We start from the raw sequence: 23,228 nt of genomic DNA, 5'->3' as shown, positions 1-23,228 counted from the left end.
TGCTTTTAAGCAGTTCCTTAGGACCAACAAATGTGCAGTGGATGAAATTGCAAGAAAAGCGGACCCAGACAGTATTTTAACTGCATTTTCCACAACATGAGGCAGTGTTCACAGAGCTGTGCTGGTTTTGCTGTGAGCCAAAAGCAGGAAAGTTTTTACACATAGGGTCAGAAGGGGTTCTAGGAAAATCAACAGTTGGGCAAGGATAGAGGATTTAAAGCATGATTTTATCTACAAAGCATTGCTTTTTAGTTCTAACTACACAGAAAGTCAAGCTGGGTACATCAGAGAAATGAAGAAAAGAAAGGGCAGAGGTTCTGGGACATGAATGAGCGGTGAATTAATACAAAGTACTTTTTTCAAGTTAGAATTCATTATTATTTTGCTGTTGGGACTTTTAAAAAATGATTTATTAGGTAAAATGTATTTTTTCAGTCTCTACAGACATTTTAAACACGTTACAATTCACTCAATAGTAGTTTTTCCTGTTTATTTCCACCACTAATCAGGTTATTGTTTGTGAACCAGATCACGTTTTTGAGCTGAATGTTTTACCTACAGATTACAGTAGGTGGCGTCCCCCTTTGTTGTACTGATATCGGCTCAAATTAATTGCCTGGCATCCCTGTTGTGTCCTGTTTGGACCGAATGGATGTGCGTGGGAAAGGGTAGATTAGAGGGAGGTTTCAGTGCTCGCCTCCCTGGTTGGCATTTGTGGCTCACCTGGGAAGGTCATTCTTTCCTGATCGTCCTTGGTTTTCCAGAAATTGAAGGCGTTGTCTTCCAGAACTACTACTGCCTGCTGTCTCTCTGCAAAATGAAAGTTTTCAAGTTTTTAGCTCAAAAATGAGAACACACACACACATGGGAGGCATAGCTTCATACCACCCACGTGGCACTGGCTTCCAGTTTAGTGATCACGAACTAAACAAAGACCTATGATCTGGTTCCAACAGGAAAGTTTGTCATTGTTTTGCACCTGTGATAGGTTTAAAAAAGTATTGAAAGGTGGTTGAAATTTATTTTCCAAGGGTTCATTGTTTTGGCCAGTCTTTGTGTCATATTGCCATAGATACTTGGATAAAAACTTCATGACCTCTTTTTAACACAACCACCCGTTCTGCTTTCTGTGGTGATGACTTCATTGCACGTTTCTTCTTAAACGCGTTCTCACTCTTTATTCTCTGTCTTCTTGGACTGTGCAGCTCATTTTTATTTTCTCAGTTACGCTCTTTTTTTGAGGGAGGGCAGCAGTGGGAGTTGAACCCAGGGCCTTTTGCTAAGTTGGTAAATTGTCCAGGCTGGGCTTGCACTTAAGCATCCCGCTGCCTTAGGCTCCCAGAGTGCTGGGATTACAAACGTGTGCTGCAGTGCTGGGCCTTGGTACTTACACTTAAACAACATGAATGGCTCTTTCTTCTATTTCAACCAGGTCTCAGGAAAGATGGCAAGAGATTGATATTTAAACATCCCGACAGTAAAGCAGCCATCTCTCTCTGTAAGCCCTGTTAGTTGTATTTTTAGGATTTCTGTACCACCAGATCAGTTCATCAGGGGTCAGTCTAAGAAGTGTTTTGAGGTACTAGGTCTCATTCTGTTGGTATCTTGAAAAGTTTTGGGATAACTACAGTACCCTTCACATAACTCATCTTCTCCCTAAAAGAAGAGAAAAATACTTAAGGATGACCTCAGAGGTTCATCACAAAACGCAAACCAAAAAAGAAGTAACTGAACAGCACAATGGTCAAGGAGAAAGCCTTGTTGGCGAAGCACTGTCTTTGGATCCCGTCCTTGCCCTTCCCTTGCCTGTTCGAGACAGGGGACTCGCGTTAATCAGCCCAGGCTTCCTTCCATGGGAGAAGACTGAGCAGCCTTAGCAGCAGGCACTGGTCCCTTCCCAAGGCTGGAGGGTGCAAGTCCGAGATCAAGGTGCTCCTAGGGCTGGCGTCTCTGCGGCCTCCCTCCTGCTGCGTGAGTGGCTGTCGTCTCGCGGTGTCCTCACGTGGTCTGCCGTCTGCGCTCCTGTCTCTGCTGTCTCTTCTTCCTCTTCCCAGGGCCTGGCCTTCGCTTCCTTGTAACCCCCATTTCCAAATGCAGCCATGTTGGGGTTGGGGCTTTAACCTGTGACTTGGGTGAGCACAGTTCGTTCCATATCAAAAGTGAAGGTCTCTTAAGTGAGGTAGGTCCCTTGGTTAAATTAACCTTGTTTTTTTTCCACTTGTTTTGTTTTAAACTGGAGAGACACATTGTATTATTCCTTACTTGTAAGTGAAGACTGTCACTTTCTGAAACTCTCAATGGAGTAAGAAATAAGGATTCATACAAACGCCTGTCTATTCCTGTGCGTGTTCTCTGAACTGCCCCGTGACCTTCCCACTGACTCGCACTCCGTCAAGACTGCGGTTGCTGAGGAGTTGCTGAAGGTGTGCATGTTCAGAAAAAGCCAGATGCACAGCTCTGTAAAGAGAAAACCAAAAGCAAGGCTGTAGGAGCAGTTTCCGTTCACAGCACTGGCTGGCACTGTGCATCCCAGAGAGGACAGGACTTTGCCACTTGACACTGCTCCTTGATGCTCCCAATTTACAGACGCTTTTTTCCGTGACTGTCACTAGTTCACTGGAGGTCCGTTAGGGTTCCGTGAGCACTCGAGAGAGCCTCTGGCTCCCCGCCGGGGTCTGCAGTGCCAGGAGCCCTGCTGCAGTCTGTTCATCTCATACGGCTGTGCCGCGGTTGTGGTTTGGGGTTTTTCTCTCTCTTAGAAAATCCATTTTGTGTCTCTCGTTTTCAAGGTGACCTCGTTTACCTGTCACCACTCTGCACAGACACCACGTAGAGCAATGGAAGTCATCCCAGCCCCAGCAGTAGGACTGTTGTTCCAGTGTTCTGAGTCTGAACAGTTTTTCAAAGCAGAATCGTGATCCCCATGTACTTCTGATTTCCAGAAGTGAAATACGAGGGCAGGAAAACACCTGACGGGTTGCATTAGTCTCATTTTGAGAGGCATTCCTTTTGGATAAGTACCATGCTCTCTTAATACCTGGTATAGGATTACAGGCAGCACGGAGAGAACTTGCAAACTGGAATCTTTACTGAAGTGAATTAGCACTGTGGATTACATGTTTTGCATATTGGAGTTTGCCTTTCTTAAAAATATTTTTGTGAGATTATAAGGAAGTCTACAACATATAAAGTGAGAAGGTCACAGTACGCTTTGTTGTTAGTAAACGAAGTCATTGCTTTTGGAGTATGCTATATAGAATGAGTCTGAATAATAATTTAATCTCGCTGTTGTTTTCCCTTTCTTACTTCGTAGGTACAGAGGCAAAACGTACAGAGCTGTGGTCAAGATCGTGCGAACCTCTGACCAGGTCGCCAACTTCTGCCAGCGTGTGTGTGCCAAGCTAGAATGCTGTCCAAACTTGTTTAGTCCTGTGCTGATTTCTGAAAACTGCCCGGAGAACTGCTCCATCCACACCAAAACCAAATACAGTAAGTACGAGTGATGGAAGAGAACAGCAAGCGCGGCAGGCCTGACCTGCAGTGCCCATGTTTGTTTTTAACCTTTGGAGGAGTTTTTCAGAGGAATTGCTCTGGAGAATTCTTTAATATTTGTTGTGGCAGATCCCTGTGTGTCTTTTAGGCATAAGGAAAGGAAGGACTGATTGCAAATAGGATGATCATCAATAGCGGGCTCTGTAGAGGGCGAGAGGAGATTGCCGTAAGCTCACTGTCATGAATTGCAGGGGCTTTGACCCCAAAGCCACGTGGCTGGAAGAAGGTGACGCAGTAGTTGGGACCTTGTACTCACTTCCTTCTTTACACCGAGCAGTTGTAGTGATTCTTCCGTTGCCTTTCTTGCCACACCCTTGCCAGGGCGTCTGCCCTGCACAGATGCAGCCCTCAGAACTCTCAGAACATTAGAGGATTCATGCAGAAGCACCCATCCCTTTTTTTTTTGGTCCCAGCTGCCTTAGTTTGTCCACTGCAAGATGACCCAGCAGCGGCCCCTACCCTGCCAACCTTCGGGACGTGCCACCTCCGCTCTGTCGCGTGGCTGCCTTGGGCTGTTTCCCTGCCCTTCCTCCGTTCTTACCACTTTCCTCTCCTCCTGGACAGCCACTCCACGTGCCCCACCTCTGATGTCTTGAGCTCTGAAAACTCAGGTCCACAACTTATGATCTCCCTACATCTGTCCTCAATTGTCTCATCCCAGGGCAGTGACCTGGAAGTTGGCACTGCCACGGCTCGTGGTCAGTGCTCTGTGAGCCTTCTGGCGTTTGTCAGCTGGCGTGGTGGAACCAGGTATCCAGATGTACTTAGGCCGGTGTTCAGGTTGTGACTTTCCTGCTGTTTTGTCTGTTTCTGTCTGTGCAGACTTGCACACCCTAGCCCACCTTCCACTCCCACTACTGCTAAACGTCGGCTACTCTGTCCGTCAGGTGTTCCCCGTTTCAGTCGGCACAGTGGTGTGGTCTCAGCTGAGAGCCGTGGGTGTGTTTATGTCACCGCTTCTTGAAGAACTCCTTCCCACATCACCTTGGCCAGGGTAGGGGTTCACTGGGCACCAGCTGCTCCTGCATAGAGACCAACTTGATTGGGAGCCAAGCTTCGTCTGACTAATTAGAGAGAAAGAGCCGCCTTGTTATCTCAATTATAGGCAGCTGAAATGAGCTCAGAGGTCATTCTGGATCTGGGTTTAGAAAACTCAAAATTCCTAAGGTCCTCATGGTCCCTGTAGAGCAGCTATTGCTGCAGATTCAGCCTGAGCTGTAGTGGGCAGATAGCAGAACACTGTTTGGGTGGGTTCTGGAAAAGTACAGGCAGGGACCACCCATCTAATGCTAGGGCTTGAAAGGTGTGCCAAGCTCTGGTTGCATTTAGTGAACCCAGTTCTGATTTCTGGCTGCCAATTTCTGAAGCCCAGACTGTGCCACCTTTGTCTTGTCCACTGGGGGCTCTGGGTGCAAGCCCAGGCTCAGTCACTCACACCATAGCTGGAGGTGACAGTGAAGCAGTGTCTGTCCCGCTCAACCAAGAGCGTGGTCCCACTACAGCTGGGACTGGGAAGCTGTTCCAGGCCCCCTCCGCCCTGAAGCCTCAGGAAGGAGAGCAGGGATGCTTTCTTTGAGCCCCCAGGCCGCTCCCCTGTACTTTCCGGACAGTTTTTGTGAACATGTTCCTTTCAGCCCACTGCAAGTGAGAGATGTCAGAGCAGAGAAGTCTAGACTGGAAGGAGATCTGTGCCCCTTGGTCGTGGTGGTGTCATCTTCCAGATGAGCAAACTGAAGCCCAGGAATGTCAGGAGCCTGATCTGTGTGACAAAGCTAGAGGCTTGGCTGGACGGGGTACATGGCGTGGTGTGGGGCAGCCACTGTCACCAGGGAGCTGAGTGGTTCAATATCTTGTGATCGTCTTGTTTGGCTCACTTCATCCATTGGTAAGGATTCCTCAGCTGCATTTGGCTCTTTTCCCTGGTACTGGGGATCGAACTCAGGACCTTGCGCTTGCGAGGAAGGCGCAGCCCCACTGAGCTAAATCCCCAGTCCTTGCATTTGGTTCTTTCACGGGATGGTGACATCCCACTGGGACAGTGGGACTTTCTGGCAGTAAGCCGTCTTGATCACCATCGTAATTGAATCCTGGATCCCTCTTAGTGCTTTAATTAGTTGAGTGTATATTTAATTTAGGAAAACATTAATCATTCTTAAGAATTGGTAATAATTTTCAAGAGTGCTGTAAATGTTGATAAATACATGTGTCTCTGCCGTGAAATTCAGAAGTACTGAGTTTCCCCTGAATAGGAAGACAGAAGAGTTCACCTGTCTTAGTACAGAAAGAAGGCTGTTTGAACGTGAATGCAGCTGTTGCGCTTAGGATGTTAGTTTGTCTTGGTGAGATCAGGAGGTGGGAGACTCTGTCACGACACTGTGAATGTAACCAAGGTGCCTGTTGACTGACAATTCAAGTTCAGACTTGGGAGTAAGTGTCAGCTGACTCCAGTGAAGTAATTGCTTACCTCTGTCTGCGGTTTTTGGGGAGCAGGAAAGGGAGAAGATGAACTTCCAGTAAGCACCTTTGACTCCTTTTACCTGTCTGCTTTGGCTGCCATGATAGGATACCCCAGAGGCCTGGTGGCTTACGCAACAGATGTTCGTTGCCCGCAGCTCTGAGGCCTGCAGCCTGAAGTGTCAGCAGGTTAGGTTTCTGGAACGTTCCTTCCTTGCAGGCACCTGCCTCCTGGCTGTGTCCTCACGTGAGGCATTCGCTGTGTGTGCACATCCTGGGGCCTCTTCCTCTTCCCATAAGGGCACTGGTCCTGTGAGGCTAGGGCCCTACCTTTACAATCTCATTCAGCATTCATTGGCTCCTGCAAGGCCCCTCTTCTGGTACCTCATTCTGGGATGAGGTCTTCAACACTTGAGTGCCGGGAGGACACAAAGTCCTTAATGCCTTCTAACCTTGAAGCCCCAGAGAGATGTTTTCTCTGCGCACTGTTGTCGACCATGTTCCCGAGGTACAAATGAGATGCTGTAGGTACACTGTCCAAAAGGAAAGAACCACTGCTGCCAGTTTTTTCCCTCCTCTTTCCTCCCCTCCTGTCCTCTGTCTTTATCTACATACGTGTGTGTTTAGCCTAAACATTTTTAAATCATCCTTCTCCCCGTAGCTTATTATTATGGAAAGAGAAAGAAGATCATTAAGCCTCCAATCGGGGAAAGCAACATTGAAAGTGGACATCCTAAACCATCAAGAAGAAGAAAGCGACGAAAATCCATCTTTGTGCAGAAGAAACGGAGGTCTTCAACCATGGACTTTGCAGCAGGCTCTGGGGAGGTAAGTTCCGTCCACAGCATTCCTGACCCTGACTTTGGACATTCGGCCCTTGCAGCCAGAGGCTGCCGCACGAGAGGCCACAGGTGAAGTCTGCTTGCAGAACAGCTCAGAGCGTGAATTAAGGAGCCCCTCCTCCCATGAACGTCGTGTGTTCAGCTGCTCTGGCTTAGAAAGGCTTAGGCCTGTGGCGGGGACCATCACAGAGCCCTCAGAGGCCTCCTAGAGAAGCACCGGGAGGAGGAGGAGCTGGGATCCGAGCCCGCTGCATGGCTGTGGGCCAGGCCACCGTGTCCACCCGTGTCCCTTCTGTGCGGCCCCGTCCTCAGCACAGTTCTCTTCTTCCCAGGAAAGTGAGGAGGAGGATGCAGACGCCCTGGATGATGACACCGCCAGCGAGGAGACCGGCTCTGAGCTCCGAGATGACCAGACAGACACCTCCTCAGCAGAGGTGCCCTCGGCACGGCCCCGGAGGGCTGCTACCCTGCGGAGCAGCTCAGAGCCCGCCCGCCGGCCGGCCGCGGAGAGGACACGAAGGGGCCGCCTGGTGCCCACTACTCCCTCTGCCGAGGAGGGGGACAAGGGCCCACCTGCCAAGCCTGAGGGCTCAGAGGTGAGCTTGGGATGGGGCGTGCCACTCCTCTTTGTGAAAAACATGAAGCCAGGCGTGGTAAGGCATACCAGCAGTCCCCATGCTCTGGGAGGCTGAGGCAGGAAGATCACAAGTTCAAGCCCAGCCTGGACTCTGGTTTAAAATAAAAATGGCTGGAGGTGTAGCTTAATGCAATGTCTCCGAGTCCATCCCCAGGAGGGAAAAAGACGAAGAAGAACATGAATTACAGTTTGGGGCAAAATTTTGGGAAAACCTCTTGAAAATATCAAAACGGTAGCGGCTGCTCCAGTGAAGTTTCTAAGTGTGAGGCAGAAGGTGCTGGTCTCGCCTGCTGGCAGAGCTGGCCACTGAGCACGAGAAAGGCACGTGCAGGTCTGGGACAGTGTCTGCAGGGCTTTTTGACAGACCGGTCCATTCTTCTGGGCCCCTGGACACCAGGCTTCCGGAATTCCATCTCCAGTCTCCTGTTTCTGCCCTTGCCTTTTGCTGTGTTTCCTCTATGGTGCACCTCTGTGATGTCCTCAAATATGAAACCCCTGCGCCGGCCTTCCCCACACCTGCAGGGAACAGGTAACCCCTGAAAAGGTGGTTGGCACCATTGTCACCACACCCAGAGAGCGACCCCGGCGAAGTCCGTAGGCCGAAGCTCTTGCACCCTGGGCTGTCACTGAGGCTTAGGAGAAGGACTTACTGAGACAGGTGCTGCGAGACTGACTGCGGCTTGTTCAGGCAAAGCAGGCGGTGGCTCCAGCTAACGCAGTGCGTGGGGCCTGGAGGGCACAGGGAAGGCCCCAGCTGACCGTCTCCTGCTCACCTTCCCCTGCAGGACACGAAACAGGAGGACGAGGAAAGGCTGGTCCTGGAGAGCAACCCCCTGGAGTGGACAGTCACCGACGTGGTGCAGTTCATTAAGTTGACAGACTGTGCCCCCTTGGCTAAGATCTTCCAGGAGCAGGTACAGTTCGTGTCCGGAGGCTCCAGATCTTACAGGAGCCTCCTGTCGTTTTTGGCTTCTGCATCGACTGTGACTCCCACCTGTAGGTGACACCTGTTTGAGGCCTCCTGGGTACTGCTGGGCAGGGGTGGGAGACCCCACTCTCGCAGGACCCCGTTAGAACCTTGTTCCCACTTCCCACTGGCCTCACTGGCAGCATGGCGGTGAGGCTCTTCTCAGTACCCCTTGGACTGCCCGCCCAGGAGGGAGTCGGAGCTGGCTCCGCCCTCACTCTTTACTGACCCCACACTGGGGAGCTCACACTACTGTCCGGCAGGGCAGGGGGCAAATTCCAAGCTCCAGCAGGACTTAGTGGTATTAACCTGTGGTCTCAGTCTGCTTGGCCTTCTCACGTGCTGCCCTGGTGGGGGCCTCAGGTGCCTGATTGCACCTGGTGGAGCTGCCTGCTGGGCCTTACACCTGCTACAGACAGGGCTGGGTGAGATTTCCCTGTGGGTTTGCCGTCAGAGCCGCTTCTGTCTGCAGGCTTTGTGTCTTGCTAAGCCGCCCCTTTGGAGACCTCTGGCTATAGAATGAAGGCTCTGAGTGGGCCCTCGTGTGAGTCTCTGTTGGAAAACCTGAGTTGCCAAGTTTTTCTGCTCTAAGTCTTATTTTTTTCTTTATTAAGTTCACTGGTACTTTTTAGGTGTACGGTACAGTTACATTCATCATGGGGGTCTTGTACCTTTACGTGCTGCATCTTGGTTCTCATTTTTCCCCTTACCCCTGCCTCCATTCACCCCCTCCAGCCTCCCTATTTACACAGACTTTGTTTCCATTTTTTTCCTTTTCTCATATTTTTTCTTTTCCTTTCTTTCCTAAGCCTTGACTGCGTGATCCACAGTCACCACAAAACTAAACACTGCTTTACCCCACGTCATGAACTCAGGTCCTGGGGCCCCCAGCCGGTCTGCCCTTTGTGCTCCACTTTTCAGAATCTTCTGTTTGGTTTATAGATAACGTCCAATGGTTTTAGTTATGCTCTGCGGGAGAACTAGGGGAAAGTGTGTCTGCTGCACCTTAGTTGAGTGGCCACTCTCTGTTCATTGTGTTCATTTAGTCCTGATTATTTCTTCCTGTCTTCATTTCTTGCATCACGAGAGAGTGAAAAGCTACGGTCTTGTGACAAGTGAACAATAACTGCGTGATCTCTACCTAAGGGAGCTCAGAACCTAGCAGAGGAAGTGACTTAGTTAGCTGAGACGTAAGATGTACCACGATGTGCCACGGGAAGAGAGGGCTTGTGCTTTCGTGGTCCCTTAAATTCAGAAGAGGAGGAGCTGCCACTCCACACAGCGACTGCTGTGCACCTTTCTTCCCTGGCCTTGTCTGAGAGGCTCAAGTTGTTTAAGCCTGTGCTTCTTCCTGTACACTGTACATACCATTTGTTGAAATTTCTTACAGGGTCCCACAGTTTTTACTCTCTTTTAAAAGACCACATGTTAAAAAGTATTATTTTCCATATAATAAATTAAAGATACGTTTATCCAGTCTGCTTTTAGACTTAACAAACTGAAAGTCCAGAAAGATTTTTTTCACGCATCAAATGTGAAGGAAAAAACCCACAAAGTGTCTGGTTTCCCATGCACCCCGGGAAGTTCTCAACTTTTCTCCCCAGATCAGTGTGGTAATGAATTGTGCAAAGCAAATCAATGCAGTCCCTGAGGAGAGCACTGTAGTGCATTCAGAGCTCTCACACCCTGTATCTGGGAAGTCCGGGAGGTGACATGATCACTTGATCCACCCCAAAACCTTTCGCAGACACCCAGTAAGTTCGTGCTGTAGGAGTGAACGGAGCCAGACAGAGGGTCACCTCCCAGCTTTCTGATACTTGCTACACCTCCTCCGTGGGTGACACTGAAAGCAGACCAGCAAGGAGAAGCCCTTTTTGACCTAAAGAACATGGGCAATGACCTTTTCCATTCAGTAAAACACACAAACAGGAAAGAGAGGATCGCAAGTCATGTTAGAACTGAGGAGATACGGGGCTTGTTGAGAAGCCACTTGGCCATCTTGAAAATAAAAGTAAAGCAATAGGTTGAAATCCCTTGGAAAGCGTTGCCTAACGCAGCATTTTCGCTGTCTGCCATTTATGGGTAGTAGGGCTGCCCCCCCCAGCATTGTATCAAATACATGACAGATGGTTATTACACAGCTTTAATATGCTAATTTGTACCTGTTTATATAAACGTGCAAGTGAGCGCCTGTTAGATGCCTTATAATATCCATAAAGGGGTTCTAGAATGTAGTTCCATATAGTATTGTTTTTGCTTTATTTTGTTTTAGGCTCACAAGCCGTTTTAACTAAGAAATAGTTTCGGTAGAGCCAGAACAAAGAGCACAGATTTTCCCACTTCGAGTTTCCAAATTAGGTTTGGGGCTTGAGTCCATGTATGCAATGAAAGGTAACCATTGTACCTTGTAGAGATTCCCAGAAAAAGAAAGCGAGACAGAGCTGGTTTGGGGAAAAGGCTAATACACTATTGTACAAAGTCCTATTTTACGTCCTCCTACACTCAGTTTCTAGCAGTGTCCCAGAACATTTCACAGAAGCGGGACATCACTGGCGAGTTCCCAAGTGTCCTGTGAAGCCATGGGTAAGGAGCCTCCCTTCGTCTGTAGCACCAGTTACAGACGTGGTCCACCCTTCAAACTTGTTTTCTCTTACGAGAGGGAAGAATAGGTGGGCTTTAATTGATACAGTCCAAATCCCATGCAATTTTACATTGCACACTGGGCAGTTTCAGCTGTTGTAATAACGAGCTGTTCCCGCTGGGCCGTCTGCAGCGCTTGGGCACTCGAGCCCTTTCCTGTTCCATCAGACCTTCAGTTAGTTGTTCTTCCTGATTCCTTTGGCCTAGGCTGATCTGGTGAGGCCTCCGATGCGTCACTGCAGGCATAGCCTGGGCTTTTAGATAAACTAGAAGGACCTTGCAGGCTTTGTGCACACACAGGGTAATAGCTGTGCGTGCTCACGCCTCTGGGTGTTATAAATTCAGAGACTGCTGGAATCACTAGGGGCACTTGCAGAAATTATGAACCTCTCCTTACCAGCATATATGCCTTTTATTTCTGAAACATTGTGGCAACCTTTAAAAAAAATCTACACTCTGTAATTCCGTGCTGCAAACAGATACATTATGCAGTAAAAACTACACATCTATAGCTGAAAAGAGACCCCACATGACTGTAAACAACATTGGCCCATTTATCCACCTTTTGTGAAGCAGGCTGCTTTTGTATTATAAGCAGACTGCCCAAGTTAGTGATCTAATAAAAAAATTTTCAGGCTAGTTTACAAGCTTAGTTTTGACTGAGACTATTCCCTCCCCTTTTTACTACTGCAGACCTGATTACCTCTATTAAGGGACTGCCAAATCTTTTTTTTTTTTTTTTTTTTTTTTTTTTTTTATTGAGTTTATTGGTACATTTAGGGATACAGTACAGTTACATTCATTGTTGGGATCATGTCCCTTTACATGGCAAGTCTTGATTCTCATTTTTTCCCCTTACCTCTGCCCTCCCTTCACCCCCTCCTCCCCTCCCCATCTACAAACACTTTATTTTCATCTTTTCATTCTCTCACATTTTTTTCTTTTCCCTTTTTGTTCTTCCCCTACGTATCAAACCTTCCCTACTCCTTTAGCTCCTTTCCTCCCATTTCTAAATGTCAGTAATCTTATTAGAATCTTATGCATTGTTGCAGAATATTCACACCAGGGAAACTATTTGGTATTTACACATGTGGGACTTATTTATTTCACTTAGGAGTATATCTTCAATATGTATCCATTTTCCTATGAATGAATCTATTCTCTCGCTCTTTATGGCTGAGTAATATTCCATTTTATAGAAAAACCACAACTTCTTTATCCAGTTTCCAACGGATGGGCAAATAGGTTGTTTCCAAGATTTAGCTATTACAAACTGTGCCGCTATAAACATGGGTGCACATACTTCTCTGTGATATGATTCTTTCAGTTCTCTTGGAAAGATACCCAACAGAGGGATGGCTGGGTCAAATGGAACCTCCAGTCCAAGCTCTTTGAGGTATCTCCATATTGATTTCCATAGTGGTTGCACTAGTCTGCACTCCCACCAACAATGGAGGAGGGTTCCTTTCTCCCCACAACCCCGCCAACATTTGTTATTGTGTGATTTCTTGATAGCAGCCATTCTTTGTGGGGTGAGGTGGAATCTTAGTGTTGTTTTCATCTGCATCTCTCGAATGACCAGTGATGTGGAACATTTTTGATATATTTTCTTGCTGCTTTCACTTCTTTGTATGAGAAATATCTGTTCATTTCGGATGCCCATTTTTGGATCGGGTCTTTATATTTGGGGGGACTGATTGTTTTGAGTTCTTTATATATCCTTGATAATAGTCCTTTGTCTGAGGTGCAGGGGACTGCCAAATCTTAAATGGAACTCTATTATCAAAATAAATGTAATCTTGGGGCAGGGGATTTGGCTCAATGTTTCCGCTGCCTACCTCACACGTGCAAGGTTCAGAGTTCAATTCCCAGTACCAAAAACAACAAACAAACAAACAAAATAAATGTAATATTTACATGTGTCAAGTACAACTTCTATGTTGTATTTTTATACTTCATTTCTTTAAAATTAGTTGTCTGTGGTGATTCTTTTTAATACAAGCGATCTGCCAGCAAGTCTGAGTCCTGTAGGAGCATATTTATAAAAATTAAAGTCAGCTGTGGGGACTGGGATGTTACCTACATAATTCTTGAAGCAAAAACCAAAAATCTTTCAAACCGAGACAGAGGCTCCCGATCGCAGGGAGCTAAGGTCGGCAGAACTCCCCTTTGCCAAGGGCTGCCTCGGTTCACACTGCCCCTCCTCCCCATCGAGAGGAGGAGCAGAAGGTAGGTGGCACACGCACAGGGAGTGCGACGTGGGCGGGCGAGCTGTCCCTGAAGGTCCCGTGGTCCTCGCCAAGCAAGGACATCTGATAGGTGGCTTAATGTGGCTGCTCTCAGCCGGCAGGGTGGAAACAGAGGCTTGATTTTACTCTGGGTATGACGTTCTCACCATGCTAATACCTAGGAATTCTGTGTATATGGTTTGGGGGGGATGGAAAAGGAGAAGGGAGCCCAGAGGTGGCAGCAGCTGGCAGGAGCTGGCAGCTTCAGGCCAAGCTACACTTTGAGCCACTTCTCCTTGGCTGTTGGGACTGTTTTTGGTTAATTCTTCCCATATAAAGAATAGGGTGGAGGATCTCTGCATGTAATGACATAGCTTAGCCTCAGGCTCCCCTCCCCTTGTAATCTGCATCTTGCTGCAAGTAGGAGTTTCTTTGCAGACAAGACTGAGCTGTTGTTTTCTCTGCAGCACGAGACCCAGCTGCACCAGGGCCAGGGCGGGGACATAGGTGACACAGCTCTCAGATTCAGAGGTGTGGCCTTCATGTGCCTCACTCCATGCTGCCTGTGCCTGGAATTTGGTCCATAGGGATGTGGACTGTGCTCCTTCTCCCCTCGCGGTGACAAAGCCGAAGCCCTCTATACGAAGGGGCGGGAAGAAGCGGGGCTGAGCAACTGCTGCTCTCTTCTTCTTGGAGAAGTGAGGACAGCACGTGCGGCCGTGTACTGGGACCCGGGCTGGAGGGCATCGGTCTGAGGCCAGAGATGCCACCTCGAGGCCCCTGGTGATCGTGGTCTCTGCCTCCATTCTCTGCCACTCCACCTAGGCTACGACCTCAGAGGCTGCCTACACTCCCGTGAGGCATACGGCAAGCAGGTGGAGGAGCCCTGTCCCCACGCAGGAAGTGTAAGGGACAGAGAGCCTTTCTTCGAAGAGTTACATTGAAGCTCCCCAATATCTTTTATGCTAGCTTATTATGGAATCTGTTTTGCATTCTTTTCTCTTTCTTTTATCAAGGGCTTTCTTTCGAAGACGTCATAACCAAAAACTGGGATGGGTTTGAGTTGCTTTGTTTAAAGAATGCACACACAGGTACCTAGTGTTTAGCTCGTTATTTCTCACAGTGTGTTTGCTAACGTGATTTTACTTAACCCAAATTAAGTTTGATAGTTATTCTTTCACTGCATACCTTTGTAGATTAAAAAGAAAAATAAATTCAGTGGAGCAGAGCCGTCAGATGGAATTTGCTTGTTAGCTTTTCTTTCTTTCTTTCTTTTTAACACCCTTTAAACAATACAATTTTAAATTCTCCAGTTAAAGCGTGTTTTCAGATTGATAACTTGGCTTATGATGGCCATACCTCTGCCTTCATGAAAATGCTCAGAGCCCCTGAGCCTGGTCTGTTTTACAGTTCTCATCCACAGTTCCCAAAACTGAAGGCTTAAATCCGTGCTTTGTAATGAAGTTCTCTGTGCTGGGAGCCCCAGTGGTAGGAAAGCTGAGGAGGCCCTGATGCCCCCACTTGTAATGTTGCTGCTTTCCATGCTTCTTCCACATCTCCCGGTTCGCTTTCCTATCCTTGCTCCCCATCTGCCGTTCGTCGCCTGAGAACACACATACGGGCTTGCATTTTGCCAGGTCATGGGAGGACAACGGCAGGAAAAGACCTTCTGGTGATCAACTCCTCTGAGTCAAGACAGGATTACTAATCGTGAAGCCGTTGATTTCCTTGCGGCCAATTATGCGTAGCACCCGAAAACACGGCTGGGTGAGACAGCCCCGACCCTAAATGCTTACACTGGACTGGGGACCACACACAGACGCACCACTGGCAGATTCGAGAGAGGACAGGCAGTGTTCTGAGCAGAAGAGAGCTGTAAATAGAGAGGCTGGGGAGGAAGCAGTGCTGACCTGAGCCGGGGAGGTTGGTGCTAGTTGCAGCAGACCTGGGAATCCCTCTTCAGCTCCACAGAAGCAAAGGCCAGGGGTCTTTGTGGATCGTTGAACGTGGAGTGAGGATGGAGCTGAGGCTCCCAGAGGGAGCAGTGGCTGGGAAGTTGGAAGGCGACCACAGAAGCCGGGGCATGGTGCTCGGCTGGCCTGAGTGGTGTCAGGCCTCGCAGAGACTTTCTCCTAGAGTATCTAGAAATGCCACATGCTGGGGAAAAGATTATGTTCTCTTTCCAGGTTTGGAAAATAGGCAGTTACAGCATTGAATGCCAAGGCCTAACTTTATTTCAGACATATTTTATGTGAGCTTTCCATTCGGGAAATATTTTTGTGTCTTTTGTGCCTCCTGGACACCTCATGGTCATGGTGTACCCTTGAAAGGGCTGAGAGTTTGACAGACGCTCTGGTCATTCCTATACAATTAACGACAGGATTTTTGTTATCCGGCGCCTTTATCTCAGTAGGCAAGTACTTGGTGTTCAGGGATTAGTTTTATTGAAGTGAGCCAAACTCTCCAGGAGTGGAAACTGACATATCCTCATGTGTGATTCGAGGTACTGTGGCATCTCCAGGATAAGTACTTTAGCTCTCTCAGAAGGAGTCCGTGATCTCTAAAGTCATGATGCTCAGGGTCTATACTACAGAGGCTGCCCAGCTGTGGACAAAAGCCCCAGAGTGGTTTAAGAAAGACAGAAAGTGAGGAGGCCAGCTTCACGTTTCTATCTGGAGATCTATGTGTAAATTTTTATTTTGAGCCTGTGTACACGAATGGATACCGATAAATACACTTATATTCAGATAGGAGAATTAACCTTCATTTCCTCCTTTCTTCCCATGGAAGAGACATATGAAAGAGGAGGATTTGGGGGGATTCCAGGACTTGCCTTAAAGGCTTCCTCCCTTGGTCCTTGGTCAGAAAGCCCTAGTGTGTGAATTCCACCTTGCTCGATGACAGAGCTCTCCCTGCAGGATGCTGTTGCAGTGATTCTGACTGATCTGTTTATCTTCTTCTTTGATAAGGTCACACGAGTCTTTATTGAGACACAGCTTTTAGTTCCATACATCATACATAGCTGGTGCTCATCTGTAATTTAAAAGTAATGAATTGCAAGAGCTTGTGCCTTTGCGCAAACATTAAGTAAACACTTAATTTTTATTGCGCTGTGTTTATTAGGGAAGACTGTGGCCTTTGAATCTAATCAGATAATAAATTATTTTTGTCTCAGCATCAGCCCTTCGATCCCGATCAAGTGATAAATCATGCTTACTCTTGACATCAGTGTTCACAAGACTACCATTTGCTTTAGATATTTTTAAGATGGCCAAATAACCCATTAGTTGAAGGAAGTGAGCTCCTTGTGTGAAATTCATTGATAAATGGTGTCTGAAACACGTGCTCGTGTGCTGTCGTGTGGCTGTTTAGTCCTTGTGACTTACGGCAGCTCTAGTTATAAATCTTAGAGTGGCAGAAACTGTGGTGTGGAGAGTTCAATTTATGCTGTCATGCTATCACTGATCTTTATCATTTACCTTGGTCCTGCAGTCTGTTTGAGCCACTGTTAATTACCTCTGGAATAAAACACAATCAAATGACATCCGTATGAGTAAATGAATTTATTACAGGAAGTAAGCTGATGGAGAGACAGAGGAGTCCAGTCGAATACTCATAGAGCTTTGGAATTAGTCTTTATCTCCTTTCCGTAGCAAATCCAATTTAACAATCATTTAATGACTTTCTGTATGACAAGGGCTTTGGGGTAGATACTCTAGAAGGACTAACTCTTTACTCTGGGCAGTGCATGCATGGAAATGTAAAGGAACATTGAGAGAGAGAGAGAGAGAGAGAGAGAGAGAGAGTGTGTGTGTGTGTGTGTGTGTGTGATGATGATAGCTACCTTCATTTTGCCTCTGGATTTAGGACTCCCTTAAGCACCTTTCATAGGTCTTGTGTACTAAAGCTGAATTTCCTCTATCTAGCTGTCTTGGGAGCTCTTTATTTCTCCTTCATTTCTGAAGTACAACTTCACTGGTCACGTGTGCTCTGGCAAACTTGCTTGGGCAAGGTTTTTCATTCTCTCAGAGTTTTGACCGTGTCGTCTAATTCCTTCCCGACCTGTAGGGTTTTGCTGAGAAATGTGCGGTTAGTGTAAAGAGGGCTCCCTTAGATGTGACTTGGCCCTGTGCTCTCACTGATTTTAGAATTAGTGTTTTGACTTGGATTTTTTGGCAGATTCCTAAATATGGCTCTTTGTGATCTCCTGAGCCCCCTGGACCTGGATATCTATATCTACTGAAATTTGGGAAGTCTCCAGCTATTCTCTCGAACAGACTTTTCTGTTTATTTTCTCTTCTCTTCTAGAATGCCCATTCTTTGAATGTTTCTTTGTTTAATGGAGTCCCATGAGCTTTGAGGCTTTCTTTCTTTTTTCTCCTTCTCTTTTTGCTCTGAGTGGGTTATTTCAAAACAGTTGCCTTCAGATTCAGAAGTTCCTTCTTCTGCTTCTCTTGTGTGTTGCTAAGACTCTCAGATTCAGTTCTTCTTTTTGATTCTATTTCATGGTTTGTATCACTTTGCTACCTTTCTTGTTTATATTCTGAATTGTTTTCCTGATGCCATTGAATTATCTGCATGTGTCTCTCATTTTTTGAGTTTCCTTAGAATCATTTTTTCAATAACTTATGAATATCCTTCTCTTTGGGATCTATTTCTAGTGTTGCTCTGGAGACATAATTTTACTTTGCTTTTTTCACACTTCTTGAGTCCCTGCATCCATATCTGTGCGTCTGTGGATCCATGCTGTCTGCCAGTTTTGTAGGGTTTCTGTGTACGAATTTCTCTCAGAGATGTGGCTTCAGGAGTCAGTCTGGCTTACTCCATTGGCTTTGGTTCCAGTTGGGCACCATGGGGTCGTCCCTGTATAGCTTCTTCAGCCAGAAACGATGAGTCTGTATACAGTGTGTGTATAGGAGCACAGAGTGTCCATCTCCAAACAGAGTGGCCCAGGCAGGCGAGACACAGCAGTGTGTGTGTTGGGGTGGTGTTTTCCTCGATGGTGAAGCGCGCTGTGTAGCTGACACCTGCCTTCACTTAGCACCTTCTCACTCCCCCAGTTGTGAAATGCCAGGCGTTGGCTGGACAGTCAGGTAGCTTTGACTTTTAGTACCGCATTCTGTACTAGTGCTCACAGCATAGAAAGGACCTGGCCAGGCAGCGAGAGGTTGCTCTCCCAGGAAGGGGCAGTAAGCTGGGGAAACAAACCCTGAAGCAGCCCGCCTGGCCCAGCTCTTTGTACCTACCAAGGTAGTCTAGGCCTGTGAATTTCAGAGTAGCCAAAATGTTCTTGGCAAAAAGATTTCATTATCACAAAGATTAGGTAGTCATCAAGCCGAGTTTGGTGTCTCTGCCAACACTGTCCCAAACTGGCGGCCCCATCACATTCATGGTCCCAGGCTGAAGGCTGCATGGTGAAGGCATTCCCCAGTGCGCAGAGCCTCTTCTCTAATGTGCTTTTATCTTCTGACAGGACATCGATGGCCAGGCCCTCCTACTGCTGACTCTTCCAACCGTGCAGGAGTGCATGGAGTTGAAGCTGGGACCCGCCATCAAGTTATGCCATCAGATTGAGAGAGTTAAAGTGGCTTTCTACGCTCAGTACGCCAACTGACCCTCTCCAGAGGTGGCCCATTACCTTTGCAATGTGTTGTTTGTGAAGGTCTTCAGGACTGGTACTTTGATTTTTCTGGGGTATGTGAAATGGTGCATTCACTTTGTATCAGCCAGAGCCCAAGGCCTCCTTCCTCCACCAGCCTGTTTGATATTTCCATCTTTGTAAGGCTCACAGAAGTACCACAGCCGTGACTTCTGAGGAGTATAGTTACAGTCCTGCATCAGACTCTGCAGGGGACACGGAACAGCTTCTTTGTGTGTCCCTGTTTTGCCTTTCTCCTACCCCAAACAAGGCAGCTTCCTTTGAGCAAGTTTTCCTAAACTGAGGCCCACATTCTTTTAGAACTAAGTTGGGCACAGTTGCCATCTCCTGAAATAAGACCGAGAAACATATGTAATCCTTTGCTGGTAGTTTTTGTTACGATCCTGCTCAGGCTTCTTTATAGATGCATCTGTCGCATCAGTACATGTGTGTCTGTGGTTTACTGGGCCATGCTATCCCCGCGACTTGATCTTGGTGGCAACTTCCTTCTCTAATGCAGTTGTGTATGAGCTTTGAGGACGCCATTATAAAACACTGTGCTGGACCTCTATCCTCAGAGGTGCCTTTCAGGAAGTATGGGGACCGTGGGGAAGCCGGCGTCGGGAAGTAATGAGACAACTTTTCCTGAGTGACCTAACCTGCAATATCTATGGAGATTATTCTATCCACAGCCTGCTAAAGAACCATAATATTCTAATTTAATTGTAACCAGATCAAGGGGTGACTACTACACGGAGGAAATGTTTATTTGGAAGAAGCAGTTCATGAACTAGTGACACCCCTTAGAAGGGTCACTGCAGCATGGCTGCAGACGAGTCCCTCTGCACACCCTTTCTGCCCACTTCTGCCGTGCCTCAACGCTTGTACAGCAGACATGCAGAGGTGGTTACCCTGCCGCACTCGCAGAGTGAGTCCTGGCACTGCCAGCAGCTGGTTCCCATCCCGGCTTGCTAATGACCAACTGTGGGATCTTGGGCAACTTCCCATTACTCTACCCCCAAGTCCCCTTCGGAGGATGGGCATGGACTCTTAGGAGTTTAGGGGCAAGCATCTTCCTCCTCACTCCTACTGGAAGGAAAGTTTGGGTTGACCAAAAGGAGTAAAGAAAGAAAAAAGAAGTATCCAACGTCAGTCTGCCACTCCTGCAGCTCAAGCTAGCTTTGAGGTTGCTTATGAAATTGCTTGGGCTGGGAATTTAGCTCAGTGGTGCCATTGCGTGGCACCTTGCAAGCTTAAGGTCCTGAATTAGATTCCTGGTTCCAAAAAAAAAATTCCTTGGGAAGTTGTGTTGAATTAGCTAAGATACTTGCAGACAAATCTGTGGTCCTAAGAAGTGCTTGGCCTTTTATATCCATCTGTGTGTTTTGTGAGGAGCTCAGGCTGCTCTTGCAAACCCGGAAGGACTGCTCTGCTCCGATGTGGTTACCTCAATGCTTTTCAAAAGGACACGGAGAAACCAAACTTTATGTTTTTCAGAAGTGGGCACTCACAGTTGCTTTACGCCTTCTGACTTTGTTGTTGTTGTTCTTTGTTTTGTTGGTTTTGTTTTGTTTTTACCAGAATTATGTTGATCTTCATCTGTGATTGGAGTCCCTCAATCTTGCCAGTAAGGCAGTATGGTGGGTTTCTTGAGTGTTGCCCTGTATTATTCATGCCAGTGTTGACATTCTGTAACAGCTGCAGGTGAACATGAAAAACAGATATTTTTGTGCTTGAGGCTTTGTAGTCTTTCCTGCAGCTGATTTCTACAGTCCAGCTTTTAATGCCTGGAGAATGAATCTGTCTGGACGCCACTGATGGGAGGCTTTTGTCCTGCATGATGTTGCCGGGATAGAAATGTCCTGGAGATTCGTGGTTGGCTTGCAGTTGCATAACTCTCTTCCAACCTAAAGTGTGACCTCTCCTCGCTTCCTCTAGCCACATGCTTTTGGCCTTAAAAGCTCAGTACCGTGGAATTAAACTGTCCAGCACTGGAAAGGGTATCTATTTCAAGATCTGTGACATTTTGCCTGTGCTGACTCCTTTATGATCCGTCACTGTGGCCTTTTCAATCAGAGCTATTTCTGTTGTGTTGGAAGTGGAGATGAGGACACATGTCAGTTATAGCATAATATCGTACTTTAAAGAATACTGCACCTCTCTGCCCTTTCCCGTAATGGCAGGAGGAGGAGATGCGGCATCAGAAGTAGAGACTTCTCAGTCTGTGCAGAGAGCTGGAGCATCATGCTTCAGGAAGCCCAGGCAGGATATACCAGCACTGCTGGGAGAAGCTTTGTGCCTCCCATGAAGCCAGATATCCAGCATTCTCCTGGACCTTTAGCCTTGCAGTTTAACTTCAGTTGCTTTCTGCACAGTGTTGGCCGCTTGGTGGACTTGAGCTTTATGTGCGTGTGACAAGGAGGAAATGGCTGTACCCAGAGCAGAAGAGTGCCCAGCTCTGGGCCATCACCTTGGATGTTGTCTCTGTGCTGTCTCCCCAGCGCTCCAGGAAAGCCAAGGAGCTTTGCAGAAACGCGGAACGTGGTCAGTGTCTCCCTGAACTTGGATTATTTGGGCATTGCACCATAGTGGATACGCTCCTTCACATCAGCAGCAATTCCGACAGAATTGTAAAGTAGTTTTCACTTTTCTCTGGACTCACCTCTCACCAGCTTCTGTCTTAAAGATAGAGGCAATGTCCAAGGAGGACTGTGCTGTGTTGTGTCCCTGTTGCAGAAAAAATGGATTTTACACATAATACCCAATATTGCCACAACCCATGAGCCAAATATTTCTTGGTCTGAACCCCAACAGATGATGCCTCATGCCCAGGAGTACCATTTCTTTACATGTCTTTGATCTTCCTTTGAGTCCAAAGACCTCTCACTGTACACTGTGCAGTGTACATCAGACACTCAATACCTCCTGGACCTGGCCAAGCAGGCTCCTTGCAGTCTGCTCTGTGTGTACAACCCAAGAAACAGAAATACCATTTCAGCATTGTAACGAGAGTCTGCCGCCCGGTCCTGCCCCAAAATTAATGGCTGATTTCAGTCCCTAACTTCTGACAGCATCTGTACTGTGTTGGAAGAATATCCTGTCCACACACACGTGCACACACACAACAACTCGAAAAGAACAGGGTACTACAGGCATTACAGAACTTCTTTGCTTTCCTACAGGAGTTCCATGCAGAGCACATTTGTCAGTTTCCAAATTAAATTCCTTTGATCAGAGTTTGAGTCACACACAGTATTTGATCTGTACGGCTCCCCCAATTCCTCCGTCTTATTTGATCAGATTTAAAAGATCGTTTCCTGTGTGTTCACTTTGATTTGTTCCTCAATAAATTTAAATGATTCAAACCTTAGCACTGCCACTTCTGACCTCTGCCACAGTCACTAGAAGGTTGATTTTGATCAGCCTTTTGAAGATAGGTCTGTTTCCTAATTTATCATAGAATTTTGGGTGTTGTGTGAGGCAAGTGCTGAATTTGCCTTCTGTCTTGTACCAAACACATCTGTAGAAGATCTGTCCCACCCTTAGTGTTGATGCACTAGGGGTTTTCATACTAGTTTTGTAGAACCATGTGTATTTATTTCTGTACATAGGACTAAAACAAAACAAAGAAGTGTTAAGGTCTTTGTTGTGGTTTGACATCATTGCTGCTTTGGGGTAAAATAGTGATTCTAGATTCCAATTACTCTATCTATTCTGTCTTTAGAAAGCTGTGATTGAGTGTGCAATTATTTGAAAAACAATAGTAAATTAAGATATCTGTAGTTTTTAAGGAAGAAACCTTCAGAAAGCTATACATTCTGTCTGTGTCTATTTCGTGCAATAATTAAATGATATGGGAAAACTATATTCATATTGGGAATGAGTACAATTTAATAATTCTCTTAACTCTGTTTTTCTGTCCAGAAGTTTTATGGAAATTACTCCCTTTAACTTGGTTCAGTTTTTAAGTTGATTACTTCTCAGCTCTTATCAGTGTAGTGATTTACAGATATCTAAAACATTATCTGAAAAAAATCAAACTGCTCCACTTCTGACCCATTAACCTAAAAATTGTAATTGCTGATGTACGGCGCTGCCTTGGGTTTTGGATAAAAGCCTCTCTAGTTTAGGTGACAACTAGTGATTGAAATGGTTCCTGGAGCTGAAGTCTAAGTGGACTTGTCTTCCGTGGCCACCGTCCAGCACCAGTGAGACATGGACCGTGTTGCATAAGAGGAGAAGGGACACTGAGGAAAAAGGGATGTTCTAG

General features: G+C 46.9%; 1 protein-coding gene across 9 annotated transcripts in view; it reads left to right on the top strand.

Moving 5' to 3' along the window:
* Sfmbt2 (Scm like with four mbt domains 2) overlaps window positions 1–22,993 on the top strand; it is a 219,667-nt gene extending 196,674 nt beyond the window's left edge. For all 9 annotated transcript variants that reach the window (XM_010621393.3, XM_019207097.2, XM_010621390.3 and 6 more), the window contains 5 exons: window positions 3,314–3,489; window positions 6,668–6,834; window positions 7,181–7,444; window positions 8,271–8,399; window positions 18,794–22,993. In XM_010621393.3, the coding sequence (XP_010619695.1) occupies window positions 3,314–3,489; window positions 6,668–6,834; window positions 7,181–7,444; window positions 8,271–8,399; window positions 18,794–18,934 (877 nt within the window). In that variant the 3' untranslated portion in view covers window positions 18,935–22,993. The remainder of the gene's footprint in view (window positions 1–3,313; window positions 3,490–6,667; window positions 6,835–7,180; window positions 7,445–8,270; window positions 8,400–18,793) is intronic.
* The last annotated feature ends 235 nt before the right edge of the window (window positions 22,994–23,228 follow it).

The sequence above is a fragment of the Fukomys damarensis genome, unplaced genomic scaffold, assembly GCF_012274545.1.
Source record: "Fukomys damarensis isolate Sample0158 unplaced genomic scaffold, DMR_v1.0_HiC HiC_scaffold_10, whole genome shotgun sequence".
NCBI lineage: Eukaryota > Metazoa > Chordata > Mammalia > Rodentia > Bathyergidae > Fukomys > Fukomys damarensis.
Note: the sequence above shows the minus strand (reverse complement) of the source record. Positions and strands in the feature narration are given on the sequence as shown.